A 17,683-nucleotide genomic window follows, 5' to 3' on the forward strand; every position below is an offset into this window, starting at 1 on the left:
ACCCACAAGGTTGAATGAATTTATGTAGACGTTTTAAGGTTTAAATCTGCAATAACTGATTTTTTGGCCACTTGGGGGCAGCAGAAACAAGTTGTGAACTCAACATTGACATATTGTCACCTTTCAAGTTGATATATTTTTATTATTTACACATCCAGTAGTTAGTAGTGACCTGTTTCTCCAGCAGTATGACTCGCCCCAGCAACTGGTCCTCCAGCCCTCGCAGGGTGACAGTGAAGTCGACCACAGCCGTCCTGGCGCTGACCTCGGGGCTGTACGCCGGGTTGGCCAGCTTGGTGGTGATGTAGAGGGTGAAGCCTTTCATCACATCCACTTCCTTATCTCCTACCTTCACCTGCAGGAGGAGTTTTAGAGTGTTACTTTTTATCATTTGATTCATTTCAGCAGAAGAAAAACTAAAGGATGAATTCCTGTTTAGTGTCTAGTGTAGTTGGAGCTGTCTTACTTTATAAGTGGATCCAGACTTGATGTAGTTTTTGTCCAGTATGTTGTCCAGGACGGGATCCAGTTCCTCCCCTACATCCTCCAGCAGCAGGGGGCGCCCCAGAGACAGACTGTCCTCCAGGTGAGAACGGAAATATTTATGGTTCAGAGACGTCACCTGAGAGAGAGAAAAGGAAATCACACAGATTTATTTTCACTTTATGTGTCTTTGTGGTGTGTATGCTCCTCACCAGCAGGTAGATTTATGAAAGAGGGTGTAAAACTCACCTGCAGCTGCTGGTCTCTCTCTCTGTTCTGGATCCAGGTCTTGCCCTGTCCCTGGGGGTCTATCAGCAGCGGGTAGCGTGACGCCTTTGTCACCACAATGCCATTCTGGATGGACAGGTCGTCGCTGGGTAAACCCTGCAGGTTCCACTCGCTCACTGTGGCGTTGTCCACCAGCAGACCAATCACATTCAGGTCCTGCAGGGGACAGATATGGCTGTGTGACCTTGTAATGTTCAGTGGTGGAAAGTAAGAGAGTACATTTACTCAGGTTCTGTACTGAAGAACAGTCTTGAGGTACTTGTACTTTACTTGAGTATTTCCATGTGATGCTACTTTCTACATTTCAGAGGGAAATATTGTACTTTCTACTCCACTACATTTATTTGACAGCTTTAGTTACTTTTCAGATGAAGATTTGACACAATGGATAATATAACAAGCTTTTAAAATACAACACATTGTAAAAGATGAAACCAGTGGTTTCCAACCTTTGGAGGGGCCCGACCCCTAGGTTGGGAACCACTGGACTAAACTAGCTAACTGTATATAAAGTAGTGTAAACTAGCTCCACCTCCAGCAGCTACAACAGTAACATGCTGCTCTAACACTGATGCTTCTCTATTAATAATCTAATGATGTCATATATAATAATATATCAGTCAGAGGGACCAAACCACTACTTTTACTGCAATACTTTAACTACATCAAGCTCATAATACTTATGTACTTTTACAGCAGTAAATGATCTGAGTACTTCTTCCATCACTGTGTTCTCTGAGGATTCACATCCTATAGATTAGTTTGTCTGCAAACAGTTTTTATTTTATTCATGCAAAACAACAGAGCAAAAGATAAACAGCATCTAATGATGATATGAAACATAAAAAGCCGTGACGGAAAAGAACATAGAATGAAACTAATTAAACTAAGACCTATAACAGTAGTCTGACAAGGGGGATAATTAATGTGTGAATAAACTAAATGGATGAACAAATGAATAACTGCAGAAGAAACTGTTGGTTTTAACTTTCTGTAAATTCTTAAATAAAAGCCAGTATTTAAGTAATAGACAGGAATGGATGAATAAAGGCCAGCTGCTAATAAAAGGTGTGTAAAACAATTACCTGTACTATAATAGTGGTTAATTCGGTAAAACATACATTTACATGCAATAATTCCAAAAGTAAAGAGTAATACTCTGAGTTTCTCTTTTACTGCTCCAATTCACTTATTATATTCAGTCACTTCTAGTTCTGCTATCATCACTGAAACTCAACACACAGAAAAACAAGCACCCAGTTTCTTTGATGTTTCACCATTTTCCTGAAACTTGTTGCCAATTAACAAAACTACTGAACACATTTCACATCTGCAGCTAAAATGTCTGTTTAAATATATCTATTGTCCAAAAAACTGTTCAAAAACTGAAATGTCTTCATTTTAAAACAGAAATATAATAAAAATATTTGTGTGAGTGAACGCAGGTGCTACAGTGAGCAGGTATTCAGGATATAATCAGAGCAGATGGTGACTGAAAGAGTTAACGTGTCAGTGAGGTGACTGTCTGAGGTCTCACAGGACTGAAGGGGATCAGCTTCTCCTCCATCTCTTTCTTCCACAGCTCCAGCAGCAGGCTGCGGTACTCCTGGTTGAAGGGACCGGCGTAGGACAGGAAGCCTGTGGACAGCAGGACGTCCCCGACCAGGTGTTTGATCTGAGTCTGGAACCCGGCGCTGCTGTCCGTCCAACGCACCTGAAAAAGGACAACACCAGGGGAGGAGATGGATGGATGGACGGATGGATGGATGGATGGATGATGGATGGATAGATGTTTGGATGGATGGATAGATGGATAGATGGATGGATGTTTAGATGGATGATGGATGGATGGATGTTTAGATGGATGGATGGATGTTTGGATGGATGGATGGATGTTTGGATGGATGGATGGATGTTTGGATGGATGGATGGATGGATGTTTGGATGGATAGATGGATGTTTAGATGGATGGATGTTTGGATGGATGTTTGGATGGATGGATGGATGGATGGATGGATGTTTGGATGGATGGATGGATGTTTGGATGGATGGATGGATGGATGTTTGGATGGATGGATGTTTGGATGGATGGATGGATGGATGTTCGGATGGATGGATGAAGGGATTGATGGGTAAAAGCTGACCTTCTCTCCTCCCAGCCCGTCGATCAGAGCCGTAGCGTTGGCCATCTTGCGGCGGCAGGCCTGGGCATCGTCCTGCAGGTCCTGCTTCTCCTTCATGGCGGCGTCGTAAAGCGCCTAAAGATCAGGTCACATCGCTTATTTATACACTTAAATACATTAACAGGATGAAGCGATGGTATGAATGCAAGAAGAAGAGCAAATATAAATTCATGGAGTTGAGATAAACCATTTCAAAGACGACTCCTCAGATTTATCATTTCACTCCGATAACATGACTCATGATGGACGGTTTTGTAAAAAAAGGATCAAAACTGATGCAGCTGAAACAGAGATATCGTCTTTTTTAATCTGTGCATTCTTCAGAACCTGACGCCTACATTACCCACAATACAACTCGACGGCCCACACATCAGTCAGATATTGTGGTGTGTAATGCTAGTAGAGCTTCAGCACAGATGAAGAGCTATAGAGGTCTGGTAACCTCACTGTTTTCTAACTCCACACCTGATTATTTTACTTTTTGTTTTATGACATTTGAGTTTTTATTGATATTCAGGGACTGGTTGGCACATGGCAACAAATAAATCTTTATATCCTCTCAGGATCACAGGAGTTGACACTGTTACATTACATGATGTAGAAAGTAATGATAATAATAATAAAGGGTTAAATGAATGAAAATAAGTAGCACATACGAGAGAGAAAGATCCAGTTCCCAGTAAACTGAAAACACATTATACATTTTTTAGAGTTATAGATCATAAATGGTTGGTTAGTTAATAAAACTGTGACAGCCTTTGCGATTAGTATTCATTGTTTTTCCCCCAACCAATGCTGGCAATTTGGACAAGCAATTAGAGTATTTAAACAACATCAAACCCTAATGTAGCGGCTGCACCACATGCCAACACCGAGTGTTAGTGGTTTTCTGTTTAGCAATGTAGTAATGACAGCACACATAGCCTTTTGTTCTCATACAGCAAACACTTTATTATTATTTGACAATTTGTTTGCTAATTTGAGTGCATGCATTTTGGTTAACATTATGTCATTAACTCTTACTTGCTTTAAATTATGTTTGTTTTTCATGTCCTCTCCTGGCCAAAGGAAACGGCGCCAGTAAAGATGGCCTCTTATACTGTGGCAGGCAGGAAGTGGGAGAAACCAACTGGGCTTGCCAGAGGGGAGTCTAATTATATTGGAACTTTAAGTTTAGTTGTTTTTCTTGGTTTGACAATTAGTTTGGTTGCAAATAGTTTCTTGATTTAAATCTTATTTTGTATTAAGGTTCATTTGTCATAGAGAGTTAATTGTTTATTCCTGTCCTCCTCGTGTTCGTGTAGGCGAGCCTATGAGTATATAAATGCTCCCTTTGTGTCATTGTCAGGTCAGTAGGTCCTAGTGTTGAAATTACTTTTCTCTAGTTTTCCTATTTTTGTATTTTGAAAAATGTATTTTGTTAAGTTGAATTTAAGTTGTAAATAAATTACTATTCTTTGCTTTACACACCTGGTGTTCTTGAGTCTGACTGCTTGGTCCCTGACAGCTACTGAGCAGAATATATAAAACCATTAATAACTGTGTGTGTGTGTGTGTGTGTGTGTGTGTGTGTGTTTTACCTGCACAGCATCCAGCTCCTGCTGTTTGGCATCCAGCTGTTCCTGAGCTTTAGCCAGCTCAGCCTGAGCGACCACCAGACGAGCCTCCTGCAGGGCCAGGTTAGCCTGCGTGCACACACACACACACACACACACACACACACACAGTTGTTACACCACTTACAACAACATTGTCTTGTACATAAAGTCTGTAAATATTTGAGTCCTCTGTGTTTACCTTCAGCGGCAGGACCTCCTTGTTGATGGCGAAGAAGTCGGCCATGGCCTGAGTCCAGGAGCAGAGTCCCGCCACGTTACCACAGATCCTCTTGGCCGACTCCATGTTGTAGTCGTCCATGTCCAGGTAGGGAGCGAGCAGCTCCACCACCTCCCCTGTGATGGAGTCCTGCAGCACAAACACACAGTACAGATCAGTGCAGTAAACTAATAGTGATGTAGATGCCGTTATCTCACCGGCTGGATCACCTGTGTGTTAAACATCATAGAAAATAGCTTCAGAGGGTGAAAGATTTAACAGCAGTGTGATCTCAGTACGAAAATAGAGTTCACAAACGTTCAACAGCAATTCAATAGACGTTTTAAAGGTGCAGTGTGTAGAATTTAGTGGCATCTAGAGGAACAAACTTGGCAGAAATGGAATATAACATCATAAATATGTTTTAATTAGTGTAAAATCACCTGAAAATAAGAATCATTGTGTTTCCGTTACCTTAGAATGAGCCTTTTATATCTACAGAGGGAGCAGGTCTTCTTCCACAGAGCCCGCCATGTTTCTACAGTAGCCCAGAACGGACAAACCAAACACTGGCTCTAGAGAGGGACTTTCACATTTTTTACGAGTTTTGCGGCCACCGTAGGTTCTCCTACATGCTTGGAGGTGGAGGGGTATCCAACTGGTTGCAATCTGCAACCTCACCACTAGATGCCACTAAATCCTACAGACTGGTCCTTTAAGACGTAAAAATACTCTGCTTTGAATGATAATTTTTCCACAAACAAAAGTGCCATTACCTCGTTAAAATGGTAACACTTTATTTTAAGTTCCCCTATCTAGCATTTAAAAGGTTTATAACACAGGTGACTGTCATAAACCACCAGAACTAGATTCTGGCTCTGTGGGTCAGATTTTAGGACTAAATCACAAAGTGAAGTTGGAGATATTTGCAGTCTAACTGAGGTACTGTATCATCTTAACACCTATATTCAAAAATCTTGAGTTGATATCTTAAGTTGATATATTGAACTTATTAGCAAACAGTTGTTTATTTCCACATCCAGCAGTTACGGAGCAACATTATCATTCATGTGGAGTCGTGTTTCTGTCCACCTGGTGAATGTGAGTCCAATATTCACTCTCTTTTAGCTTCTGTTTTTACTCTCTACCAACTCCTGAGGGAAATATCTGGCTCTTTAGCTGCTAAATGCTCCACTATGTTCACCAGCTAGTCTACAGCTAACTGTGTCTGTTTGCCGTTTGGTGCTGAGCAGGTAGTGTACAGTGGCTTTTTTACAGCTTTTTCTCTGAAAATGACACTATGAGTCGCTGAGAGTGAACCAGAACAGTAAAGTTGCAGCCGGACAGATAAACAATGAGCTGAAACTCACTATAAAGCTCCGTAAAGCCGAGAGGAGCTGCAGAGTCTCTGATAATTCTCTGAAGGTTCATCACTACGAGCCACAACCAACACATTACACACTGACACATCAGACTGTCGAGGGATAGAAATATAGATTATATTCGCTTAAACCATCACAACTAAATGTCTTCAAACCTTCAAAACAGTCCATTGAAGAAGTGAGGACCAGTCAAAATGTCAGACGATGTTGTAAAACTAAAACTGGTCCTCAGAAGGATAGAAATACCAGCACATAAACACATACATAGTTCAGGGTTTTTCCAGCTCTAAACATACAGACGATCAGTGGCAGCTCCACTAATCCACAGCTTAGCAGGTATTAAGTGTGTGCACACTGATAGTCAGCACTATAAAAGCAGGTGATGGCTGCAGTGTGATAAGATGAGAAGGGAGTTTCCCTCAGACACACACTGATACGCATAGATGTGTGTGTGTGTGTGTATTTGAACGTCTGGCTTTGTGAGGACCAATTGGAGATTTAGACCTTGGGACTGAGGACATTTTGGCCAGTTCTCAATTTCTGCTGTTTGTTCTATATTTGTGAGCACATTTTGTCAAGTCATCACTTCTTCAAAAGGACCATTTGTGGGGTTAAAGATAGAATCAGGTTTAGGGTGGAGCCGCAAAGATTAATTGATCGACACAGACTTAATCAGCAATTATGGTGATAATTGGATAATCGTTTTATAGAAACTTATCCCTAGTTGCAGCCAGTCAGTCCCTCCAGGAAACTGTGATTTTATGATCGCAATATTTAATGCAAATTCAAGAAATTTACACTTGCAGTTTTGCTAAATTACTGCAACTTTTTGCCAATTCATGAAATGGACCAATCAAGAGAGCGCTTGTGATTTGGACCAATTGTTGTGTTTCGTGTCGTGGTAACTTTATGCCATTGTAGCACGCAGGAAGTGATTATATATGACTCTTCATAGGAGGAAGGAGTTAAAATACGGCACAAAGAGTGCATAAAACATTGCAAATTGTATTGCAATTTTTGACATTTTTAACATTTTTGGCCCCGATAGTCACAAAAAAACTTGGGGTAAGGGTGCTGGAGAATGTTATTGATGATCCTCACATGTATGATAATATAAATGTGTGTGTGTGTGTGTGTGTGTGTGTGTGTGTGTGTGTGTGTGTGTGTGCGTGACCTTGCTGAAGTTGAGCAGCATGCTGAGGAAGGCCGAGTTCTGCATCAGCTTCATGGCTTCGGCCCATGATGGTCGCGGACACGGACGCTCAGGGTCAGAGGTCACTGTGTCGATCTGAGAGCAAACATGCGGGGAAAAACAAAACAGAACTATGAAGATGAAGATGAAGATGAAGGACAAACATGTCTCTTCAGCCTCTAATGACAAACTGGATGAAAGCAGACGTGAGAGTCAGCGACCTTCCTCTGGAACAGCAGCAGCACGGCGTCCATGATCCTCATGATGAGATGAGGAGGCTTCTGCAGCTTCCTCACGGTGGCGATGTCTGCGGGTTTAATGGTCTGTAGAGAAACGACGCAGCCAACATGATATTTAATATACTTTCATCCTGCCATATGAGCTTTATGCTCCGTTAAAAACCAGCGTAGAAACCAACGAACATCAGCTGATAGAGACGCCTTTCTTCGTCTTTTTGTCTGTTAAAGTGTTTTTATGTTTTTATTCTGTTTTATGGCTTTTGCTATTTTGATTGTAACACTTTGCTCAGCTTTTGTTGTTTTTAAAATGTGCTTTATAAAATTTGACTGAAAAAGTGACCTCATTCAACATGCAATATGCTTCGTCCAGCTGAGGAGCATCTAGAGAATCAGGGTCCAGACGCATAAATGAAGCGCACACACACAAAAAATCATGCATACGCCGTTTCCTGCACATAAACTGTTTGTTACGGTTGATAACAAGCTGCACTGACTGATTTTTTTTGCATTTCCACAGATCTGTAAAAAGCCAATCATTTATAAACTTAATACTGATAAATGACTTTCCTGTGATCAATCTATCATTTGTTTAATTGACACAGGAGTCGACATTTTATTGCTGTTAATATTCTCTTTGTGACACAGCTTGTAAAGTTGGTTTAGATATGAGCCACAAACTAATTATTGATTATATTTCTGAGATCTCACTGCTGATGATGGTTTACAGGTTTGTGTGATGAATTAATGATATAAACAGCTGTAAGTTTCATTGACAGGTGTACAGACAGCAGGCGGCGAATAGATATGAAAACGTCTGGTTAAAGGCGTCTTCATCTATTTATAGATAATTGTAGGACAGGAAATGAGGCTCATGAGGCGTCCAGTTCCACAATGACTGATATTTATAAAACAGAACTATGCGTACGCACAAAGAGAATGCGTCTATATATCTCTGGCTTCTGGTGGAAAAACACTCTCATGCCTTCAGTTAGTTAAAAAAAACACAGCTGCTCGACTTTTAGTCAGTTCAAAGATCGAATCACTCCTGTTTCAGCCTCGTCACTGTCAGATTTCACTTTGCTGATAACATTTAAAGCACTTTGTGGTTCAGAATCAGAAACATCTTTTAAATCACTTCTTAAAACTGTATTTTATTAATCAGAGACATGCTCGTTAGGGTTAACACTTCCACATAAGTGATTCTTCTCGTCCTATTCTAGGAACCACAGGGGGATGACGAAGCAGAAAGCTCATCGAGACACGTGTCCCCCACCCTGAGTCTCGACCCCCGGGTTCCTAGACGCTCCAGCCTCCTTGTGATTCCCACGTCCCCACGCCATCGACCCCCTTCATCCCTCTCCTCTACCCCACCGTACACGACCCGGACCTACCTTCAGTTCCCATTCATCCCCCGGCAATCGACCCCTTCATCCCTCTCCTCGATCCGCGTCCAGCCCACCATACACTCCTGAACCCTCTCCACAATCCAAATAAATCTACTTTTATACCGTTCAAATGGCGTGGTCTTTGTGAGTGAAGTTATTTTGTCCATCCTGTTTGTTTCTTTGAACATATGACATCAACCCTGCGCGGACTGCAGATAAAAATGAGCTTTCTTTGCAAAATTTGACACATTTACATCATATTGATGTCAATTAATGTTTGCTGTCCCTGATAAATAAAGGAATACAGTAAAGGCTGCAGGCTGAAAACTCACACAAACCAACCCTGTAATGATTTGTTAGTTATCAACAGTGATTCTGAATAAATCTCCCACCGGCCACGAACGCCTCATCACTCCACTCTGCTGGTGAAAGAAGAGTTCAGCAGATTCTCCTCTTCGCTGTAGATGTTAGTTTGAAGCAAAAGCACAGAGAGGAGAAGCATGTGTGCGTGTGTGTGTGTGTGTGTGTGTGTGTGTGTGTGCGAGAGTGAGTGTGTGTGTGTGTGTGTGTGTGTGAGACCTGCAGTGCAGCCTCAGCAGCCTCCAGTGCTGGTTTTGCAGCCTCCAGTTTGGACTCTGCTGATGTTTTATCGGCTTCAATCTCGTCAACAATGAGCTGAGCTTTATCCTTCACCTTCTGCACCTGCTGCTTCACCTGGAGAGAGAGAGAGAGAGAGAGAGAGAGAGAGAGAGAGAGAGAGAGAGAGAGAGAGAATAAATCCATAAATCCACTGCTAATTTATTACACATATTTTTTGGAAAAGTCAGAAAATAACAGTGTTTTGGAAGACGGTAGTGTCCAATTTTAACAATTTTAGAGTGTATTATTATGTGTATTATTATGAGAAGTTAGAGGAAGGCAGCAGCTCTGACAAAGATTAAAGACAAACAATAGCTGAATAAATCTTCTTAATGATGAAACTGACATATTTTGACACTACAAGGAGAACCACTGGAAGGTAAAACAGGAAAAAATGACTTTATACAAGTCTCAAAATAGCAACATGGGATCAGAGACGCAAATAAACGAATCAACAGGACTTCATGGATGATGGAAAAGATGTGACTGAGCTTCCTAAAATATTTTGTGTGTGTGTGTATTTTTTGTTATTTTCTCTTATTGTCATTGTGTAATCCTGCAGATCGTTTGCAAATAAAGATTTAAGTGACCAAAAAACATTTTTTTTTATTTTATTAATTGTAATTAATAAAAAAATAAGTAAAACTAAAAGGACTTGAAATTATTTGACGACACCTTGTTAATCAAATTACAAACAAAACCTCATCAGAATAATTTAATTTAATTTAATTAATAATTAAAAAAATGTACACACAAGGGCTTTAACAAACTGTAAACGTTAACTAGTTTTGTATCAAACCTTTTCAGCAGCCTGTGCTTTAGCAGTGACCTCCTGCAGGACTTCGTCCGCCCTCTGGGAGGCGACGGCGAGCTCCTGCTCCTTCAGCACCAGCTCCTCAGAGAGCAGAGACACCGACTGCTCCGCCTCCATCAGCTTACACAGACCTGCAGGAACAAACAACACAGGTTACAGACTGCATGATTCACCCACTGCATCCACTGGTGGAAAGTAACTAAATACATTTATTCAAGTACTGCACTTAAGTATAAATGTTGAGGTATTTGTACTTTACTTGAGTATTTCCATGTGATGCTACTTTCTACATTTCAGAGGGAAATATTGTACTTTCTACTCCACTACATTTATTTGACAGCTTTAGTTACTTTTCAGATGAAGATTTGACACAATGGATAATATAACAAGCTTTTAAAATACAACACATTGTTAAAGATGAAACCAGTGGTTTCCAACCTTTTTGTCTTTTGACGTCTTACAAAAAGCAGTGTGTAGTCGGGGTCACATTTCACATGTCTATGAGTTGTTAACAGCTCCACCAAATAGTGATTTTTCCCTCTAAACTTCTCACATGCTTTCATTTCAATAAATGTTCAAATGATCCAATATTTCAGCAAAAATCAAAGATTAGAGAAAAAGTCCAAAAACTGAAAACAGATTTGTGTATCAGACAGTACAGTATCAAATTATCCATAAAATACATCTATGTTCTATTGTCTTTTCTGATTCTGCCTCCATCTTATTCAAGTAAATGGATGTAAAAATGGGATAAAATTGAATTCATGAGTGATTGACTGAGCTGCCAATCAAGTATTTTGTACTCTATCAGTAATTGTAGCTCATCGTTAAATAAGGAAAGACTTTTAGCCACTCTGTTCCACTCTTTTAAGAAATGAAGTATTAAATTAGGTCTAATATTTGTGTTTTCAGTATGAGGGGGACACACTGTGAAGCAGCAGATCTTTAAGCATTGAGCAGAAAAGCAGAATATGGCAACAAAGTCACAACAACATATATTTTATCTGTGTGAAAAACTGGAAAGAATGTACATTCAGCATTAATGTTAAATGTTAAATAAAGTCCGAGATTTGTTTTGTTGTGTGAATCCTTCTCTAGTTGGTAATAAGTAATAAATCTACCCGTCTTCATGCGCTCGGCCAGCGTGCCGACGTGAGCGATCTTCTCTGCGTAGATGATCTTGTAGCTGTCGATGAAGGACAGGTAGGATTTGGGCGTCACAAACGTCTGACGGCGGAAACGCTCGAAGTACTCTGCACATTTCTCCGCCACCAGGTCCTGCAGGGAGAGAGGTCATGTGATCAGAATCTGACGACACACACCTGATCCCAAAGTGAGCAGCAGCGACCGTTCCTGCCATATTTTCAAATTTAGACAAATTCTCATTCATGTGTTTTTATTTCTGGGGTTGACTGGAGTTTGTCTGATAACAATGTGAGCACTACCTGGAAGGTTCCCATGGTAACCACCACGCTCTGCTTTACGTCCTCTGAGCAGCGGAGGTCCTGGTACTGAGACAGGAAGTGATGCGATACGGCCACCAGGGCGTCCCGAGGCCAGCGCTGGAACCAGTCCACTGTGCAGCCTGATATCAGGCCTGGGAACTGTTCAGGTCAGAGGTCAGAGGTCAGGGGTCAGAGGTCAGGGGTTTGTTTGTCCTTTGCTTCAGTTTAATTTCCCACGTTTCATATTCCCTGTTTCATTAATGCTTTTGTTCATAATCATCACCTTTTTGTGCACGAACCCTTTAAAAGTTTCAAGTGCCAAATAACATCTTCTGCCCTTTATATGGGGTGACGGCACTACAACCGTGTGATGTCATCACATTTCACCACATCACATCACATGATCTCATGTTACCACATCCCGTACATTCATCTAATCTCATCACATTCTTTCATCTCGTCACATCTCATCAGTCCTTTCAGGATTTCACAGCGTTTATGTGATTCTTGCAGCCAAAAATGTTTGATTTTGCAGCGACTTCGCCCAAAATTTGCAATGTTTTATGTTCCCTTTTTGCAGTAAAATTGCAGGAATTGGGAAAAACTACAATCAAAGGAAAATAAAGCATTTTTTAAAAAAAAACTACAATCAATGAAGAGTCATATGTAATGACTTCCTTGGATAAAAAGCATCCTGCACATCACAGAAACAACTATATTTCAGTGCTAATGTTTAATGTATCTTCTGAACATGAGAACCATAAGGACTCAAAGTTATATAAAAAGGAAAATACTGTACTTGAGTTTCATTTATATCCTTGCTGAATGTGCTGCGATTACTTAAGTTACCGTGACACTAAATGTCACAATTGGTCCAAATCAAGTCTGTTGATTTGTACATTTCATGTGGAAAAGTTGCTGTAATTTAGCAACATTGCAAACTCTCACAAATATTGCAGCGATTTCTTGAAATTGTGTTAATTGCTGCAATCTCAGTTACTCTTTAATCCCATTGAACCTCTTGTCTCATTTGACATTTGATCTCATCAGTCCATCTTGTCTTTTTTCGTCTGTATATGTGACAAAGAGTTGGCTTCCGACACAAAACACATTTCAGAGGAACATTAAAGTCAAATCTTATCTCATTTCACCTTTTTCTTTTATCTCATCCGTCATGTGAAACAGAGTTGTGTTACGATGCAAGACGAGACTCAGGCATGGCTCAGTCTTTGTCTCACCTTTAAGGCACGAGTGCGAAACTTCTCCCCGACAGGCGAGAAGCAGAGGACGACATGGAGGTTGCTCCTCACGCGGGACAGGAAGAAGTCGTAGAGGTTTTCTGGGGTCGGAGGTCGACGAGGATGCTGCCGCTTCATGACAGGAATCAGATCCTGAGTGATGTCATCCAGCTCGTCACGAGCAAACAGGTTGGAAACCTCGCCGCTCGCCAGCACGTTGTTCATGTATTCTGTAGAGGAGAGGAGGAGAGACTGCTGGTCTCCAAGACTCTAAGAAGAGCTCAATTATCAGGGTGCTGTTTGCGTCTGTCCAACACGTAAAGGACGGTTCACAATTTTTCAAGTCTGTCAGGAGCCCAAATGGCAGATATCCACTTGATATGACTAACTCAGACTGCTGAAGCTGAATATAAGCTTCACAGAGACTTTTAAATGACTGTGTGGACACACTGTGGATTTTGGCCCCCATCACTTCCATTGAAAGCACATCATACACAAATCATATGGACACCTGACACTCTGGAAACACTGTGAACGTGTCCTTTAACTATTGTGGCTGTAATGAACCCTGCAGCCTCCAGGTGACACTAGAAGGAGAATCATTTAATGTGTCAACTGACGCCTGCAGCTCTCATCGAACACGTCATACAGGCAGAAGAAGAAGTGAAAGCACAGTGGTCAGAATGAACGGATCCAGCGAGAAAATGTGTTTAAATTGCAGATGTTTTGAAGGCAGTTTTACCCAGGAAGGCTTCGTCCTTGATGTCGTTGTCTGTGAACAGGAATGTGACTCCTTTCCCTTTCTGACCAGCGATACGATACAGAGTCTTCAGATCCTCCAGCAGGTTACTGCTGCTGTACGTCCTGCAGGACGGACACACACACACACACACACACGCACACGCACACGCACACGCACACACACACAGACAACCAGAGACAACATTAACTTGTAAATTACTTCTAATTTTAATTATTAAAACAGTGGATAGATAACTTTCTCCAGTGTAGCTGCTAAATATATTATAAACCCTCATACACATCTTTACATGTACATATGTAGTCTGTATATATTTAATCCCCTCCACACCATCTATCTCACAAAATACAACAATTCAATACATAATACAACATAAAGCCAAGAAAAAACAAACAAAAAATGTAAAAAAAAATATAAACAACAACAGAGAACCTGAAGACATTAAGACTGTTAGTGAATTAAACTTATAATAACAGCTAATATCAGTTCCTTTATAATGTGATTTTTGCAGTATAAAGTGACTACTGTAAGTATGCTAATCAGAAGGTTATTCCATCATTTTGTGTCAGTCTACATACCACATCTGTCTCAGCCTCTGTAGCTGTTGTATTAATGATATTTAGATGCTCCTGATCCATTAATAAACAGTGATTGACAGTTAGTGGTGTGTGCTGCATGTTGGCAGTTACCTGGTCAGTGTGATCTGGAAGGTTTGGTATCCTGCGATGAACGACGCGAGCCTCGTCAGACTCTGCTTCCCCGACCCCCCGACCCCGACCAGCAGGGCGTTCCCCTGCGGCGTCCGCAGGATCCGTGAGATCCGCATCAGGTGAGTCATTGCGTCCTGCCGTTGGACCCAAACAGAGACAATAGAAAGATAAATATAACACCACAGAGATGTTTTCATTACAGTAGCTGCATATTTTGTTCGTGTAAGTGTGAACGTTAGTGCTTCTTTTTTTTCTTTGAGCTTCAAATACTACATTTTGTGTCTCTGTATATTAGCGACTAACTGCTAACACTTTCATTAAAGACCTCCTCTACTCAAAAACATGTTTCTCTGTTTGTTTCTTCAGCTGGATGCTGCAGAAAGTTTCTCTGTTCTCACTTTAAAAGGATCAGTTCACAGTTTCTCAAGTGTGTCTTAAACCAACAGTCAGGAGCCCAAATGAACATTAAAGCTGTTTTTCTTGCTGTAATCATTCCTCCTGTTCATACTGACCATTAGAAGATCCCTTCATAATGACCTTACAATGGAAGTGATGGAGGACAAAATCCACAGTCCTCCTTCTGTGCAAAAAATGTATTTAAAAGTTTATTTGAAGTTAATATGAAGCTTCAGGAGGAATGATTACAGCGAGGAAAACCTCTTTCACTGTTCATACAGACACCTGCCTGCTGTTTTAAGACAAACCCGAAAAACTGTGAACTGTCCTTTAAATCTCAGTTTAACACCTGCAGGATTTATGACATCATGGACTTTTCTGTGAAGTAGGAGACATCTTGCTATTTGCATATTCATATGGATTTTCACATGAGGGAGAAGAAGTAGATGTGATTTTAACAATTTGTAACTCAGTAATTAAACTTTTTTTTTTGCATAAAACACATATTATACACAAAGCAGACTTAAAACATGTCTCGAGGAGATCTTTAAAAAAAGCGGATCATGTCTGATAGAAATCCTTCATCACCTTGAAGAAGACGAGGTCCATGGCTCCGCCCCTCACCGCCTCGTTGTACTGCAGCTGGAAAACAGACAGCCGCTCCGCCAGAGCGTCCAGTGACGGGATTGGCTCATACACCTGTCAATCATATTCATACATCAGAACTAAAACATCACAGGTCTGTCATATAATATAATTATAATTTATCATATATTCTGTAGCCTGAAGACTGTGTCTCTATATGAATGTTACTGTTCTGTGTGGAAATTTTAATATTATGATGACAACAGAAGAAGTTCTGACTTTTAAAATTTAATATAATTTAAAATGTGACATAATTAATCATTAAAGACCTAACTAATTATACATGTTTATGGCAAGACACCACAAACACACTGACTTCTTCTTCTTGTTTTTTTAAATATATGCACATACAAACATACATGGGTGGATACATATATACTGTATGTTATACATAAGCACTTACAGTATATATATGAGTATAAATATACATGTGTATGGATATTGGTACATGTATAATCATACAGCAGTGGTAGGAAAATAGTGGTCCATGGGCCAAATCTGGCCCTCCAACAAAAATATTTGGCCCCTTTTACAAATAACATCAAATCTTTTACACATAAATCTAGAATAGTTAACAATATAAACACAAGATTCACCTAAATCCCAATAACTATGAGCTTATAAACTCTTATACAGCTACATAATGTAATAATTTGTCTTATCTGACCAGAACAGATTTGTATTAATAACTGTACTTCAACCATAAATGACGCCACTGTTTACTGTGTTAGATTATTAATGAGAATTCAGATATCTGCCGTCAGATACAACCCAAAAACTGTTTTATACAAACAAAAACGTATCAAAAACACGTTTTCACCGACACCTGCCTCCAGAAAACAATGCTGAAATAAATCCAGTCCATTGCTGACCCCTGGTGTACAGTATCTGTTACTTTCTTTGTGTTTTGTCTTTATAAAAATTTAAATTAGAAGAAGGAAAAAGTGCCATAAGTGAAATATAACACGTCTGCTTTGAGCTGAGGACCTTTGGAGCTTCCAGCTCAGTGTCTTCAGGTTCGTCCCCCGTCGCCTCCGGAGCTTCACGCAGGAAGTCCACAAAGCAGCCGTCCCACTGAGCATGCTCAATCAGAGCTCTCCCATGATCCTCCACTGTGATCTGAGTGTGTGTGAGGGGGCGTTAAAGAAGCAATAAAAGTCCCAGTTACAGAATATAATGCTGCCACCATGACAAAAAGGATATTTGCTCAGTTATAAAAAGTTTTCTGATTATAATAGGAGAGTTTAGTTATAATGAGAAAAATAAGAAGAAAAAAGATGCTTATCATGTAAAAACAATTAAATGTTCTTGTTATAATGAGGATAAATATTAGTTTTAATAAGAAAAGTGTTTGCTGCTGAAATTAATGAGTGTGAACATTTGAATAAATTGATAAAGTCTTTCTCTCTTTTAAAGCGAACACATGATGAAATTCTGCTTAATGAGCAACATGGATGTGTTGTTATCAGCATCCAGAGGATATTTTCCTCTCTGTGTCTCTACTGGAGAAAGAACCAAGACCAATTAAAGTGCCTTTCATTATTAGAAAACTTTATCATCAAAACAAGTATTGTATTAATAAGGAAAAACATGTTGTTATATTGAGAAACTTTCCAATTTAAATATCCCATTGATATTTTCTCGTTATAATGAGAACCATAAAGGCACCCCCAACACACACACACACACACACACACACACACACACACACACACACACCTTCTCCATGATACAGCTGAAGGTTTGTCTGTCGCTGCTGTCGGTGAATCGGTCGGCGATCACTCGGCTGCATTCATGATGGAAGAGAGTGGAGAGGAGCTCAGAGCTCTGACACACATCAGACTTCACCGTCAGGATCCCCTGAAACACAAATACACAAACACCCTCACACACTGTGACACATTCACACTGATGAACTCTGACTCTACAGTCTCCAGACTGTTTGTGGTCATGTCAATGATAGAAAAATGATTTGACCAATAGTTCCACACAGAGCAAAAAAATATTACTATGACAAATACTACGATGTAAAAACGCTTCATTACAAGTAAAAGTCCTGCATTTAAAAC

The 17,683-nt window shown here is 40.2% G+C and overlaps 1 protein-coding gene across 1 annotated transcript in view; it reads right to left on the minus strand.

The window, feature by feature from the left end:
* dnah5l (dynein, axonemal, heavy chain 5 like) overlaps nucleotides 1-17,683 on the minus strand; it is a 72,435-nt gene that overhangs the window by 10,366 nt on the left and 44,386 nt on the right. Inside the window, exons 63-81 of the mRNA XM_042399607.1 lie at nucleotides 17,334-17,474; nucleotides 16,602-16,733; nucleotides 15,558-15,668; nucleotides 14,553-14,707; nucleotides 13,846-13,967; nucleotides 13,104-13,333; nucleotides 11,866-12,024; nucleotides 11,542-11,698; nucleotides 10,406-10,551; nucleotides 9,547-9,681; nucleotides 7,565-7,666; nucleotides 7,326-7,439; nucleotides 4,752-4,919; nucleotides 4,535-4,639; nucleotides 2,916-3,029; nucleotides 2,309-2,485; nucleotides 733-927; nucleotides 467-622; nucleotides 173-355 (exon numbers count right to left, since the gene is read on the minus strand). Coding sequence (XP_042255541.1) covers nucleotides 173-355; nucleotides 467-622; nucleotides 733-927; nucleotides 2,309-2,485; nucleotides 2,916-3,029; nucleotides 4,535-4,639; nucleotides 4,752-4,919; nucleotides 7,326-7,439; nucleotides 7,565-7,666; nucleotides 9,547-9,681; nucleotides 10,406-10,551; nucleotides 11,542-11,698; nucleotides 11,866-12,024; nucleotides 13,104-13,333; nucleotides 13,846-13,967; nucleotides 14,553-14,707; nucleotides 15,558-15,668; nucleotides 16,602-16,733; nucleotides 17,334-17,474 — 2,802 coding nt within the window. The remainder of the gene's footprint in view (nucleotides 1-172; nucleotides 356-466; nucleotides 623-732; nucleotides 928-2,308; nucleotides 2,486-2,915; nucleotides 3,030-4,534; nucleotides 4,640-4,751; nucleotides 4,920-7,325; nucleotides 7,440-7,564; nucleotides 7,667-9,546; nucleotides 9,682-10,405; nucleotides 10,552-11,541; nucleotides 11,699-11,865; nucleotides 12,025-13,103; nucleotides 13,334-13,845; nucleotides 13,968-14,552; nucleotides 14,708-15,557; nucleotides 15,669-16,601; nucleotides 16,734-17,333; nucleotides 17,475-17,683) is intronic.

Source organism: Thunnus maccoyii, chromosome 21 (genome assembly GCF_910596095.1).
Source record: "Thunnus maccoyii chromosome 21, fThuMac1.1, whole genome shotgun sequence".
In the NCBI taxonomy this organism is placed as follows: domain Eukaryota; kingdom Metazoa; phylum Chordata; class Actinopteri; order Scombriformes; family Scombridae; genus Thunnus; species Thunnus maccoyii.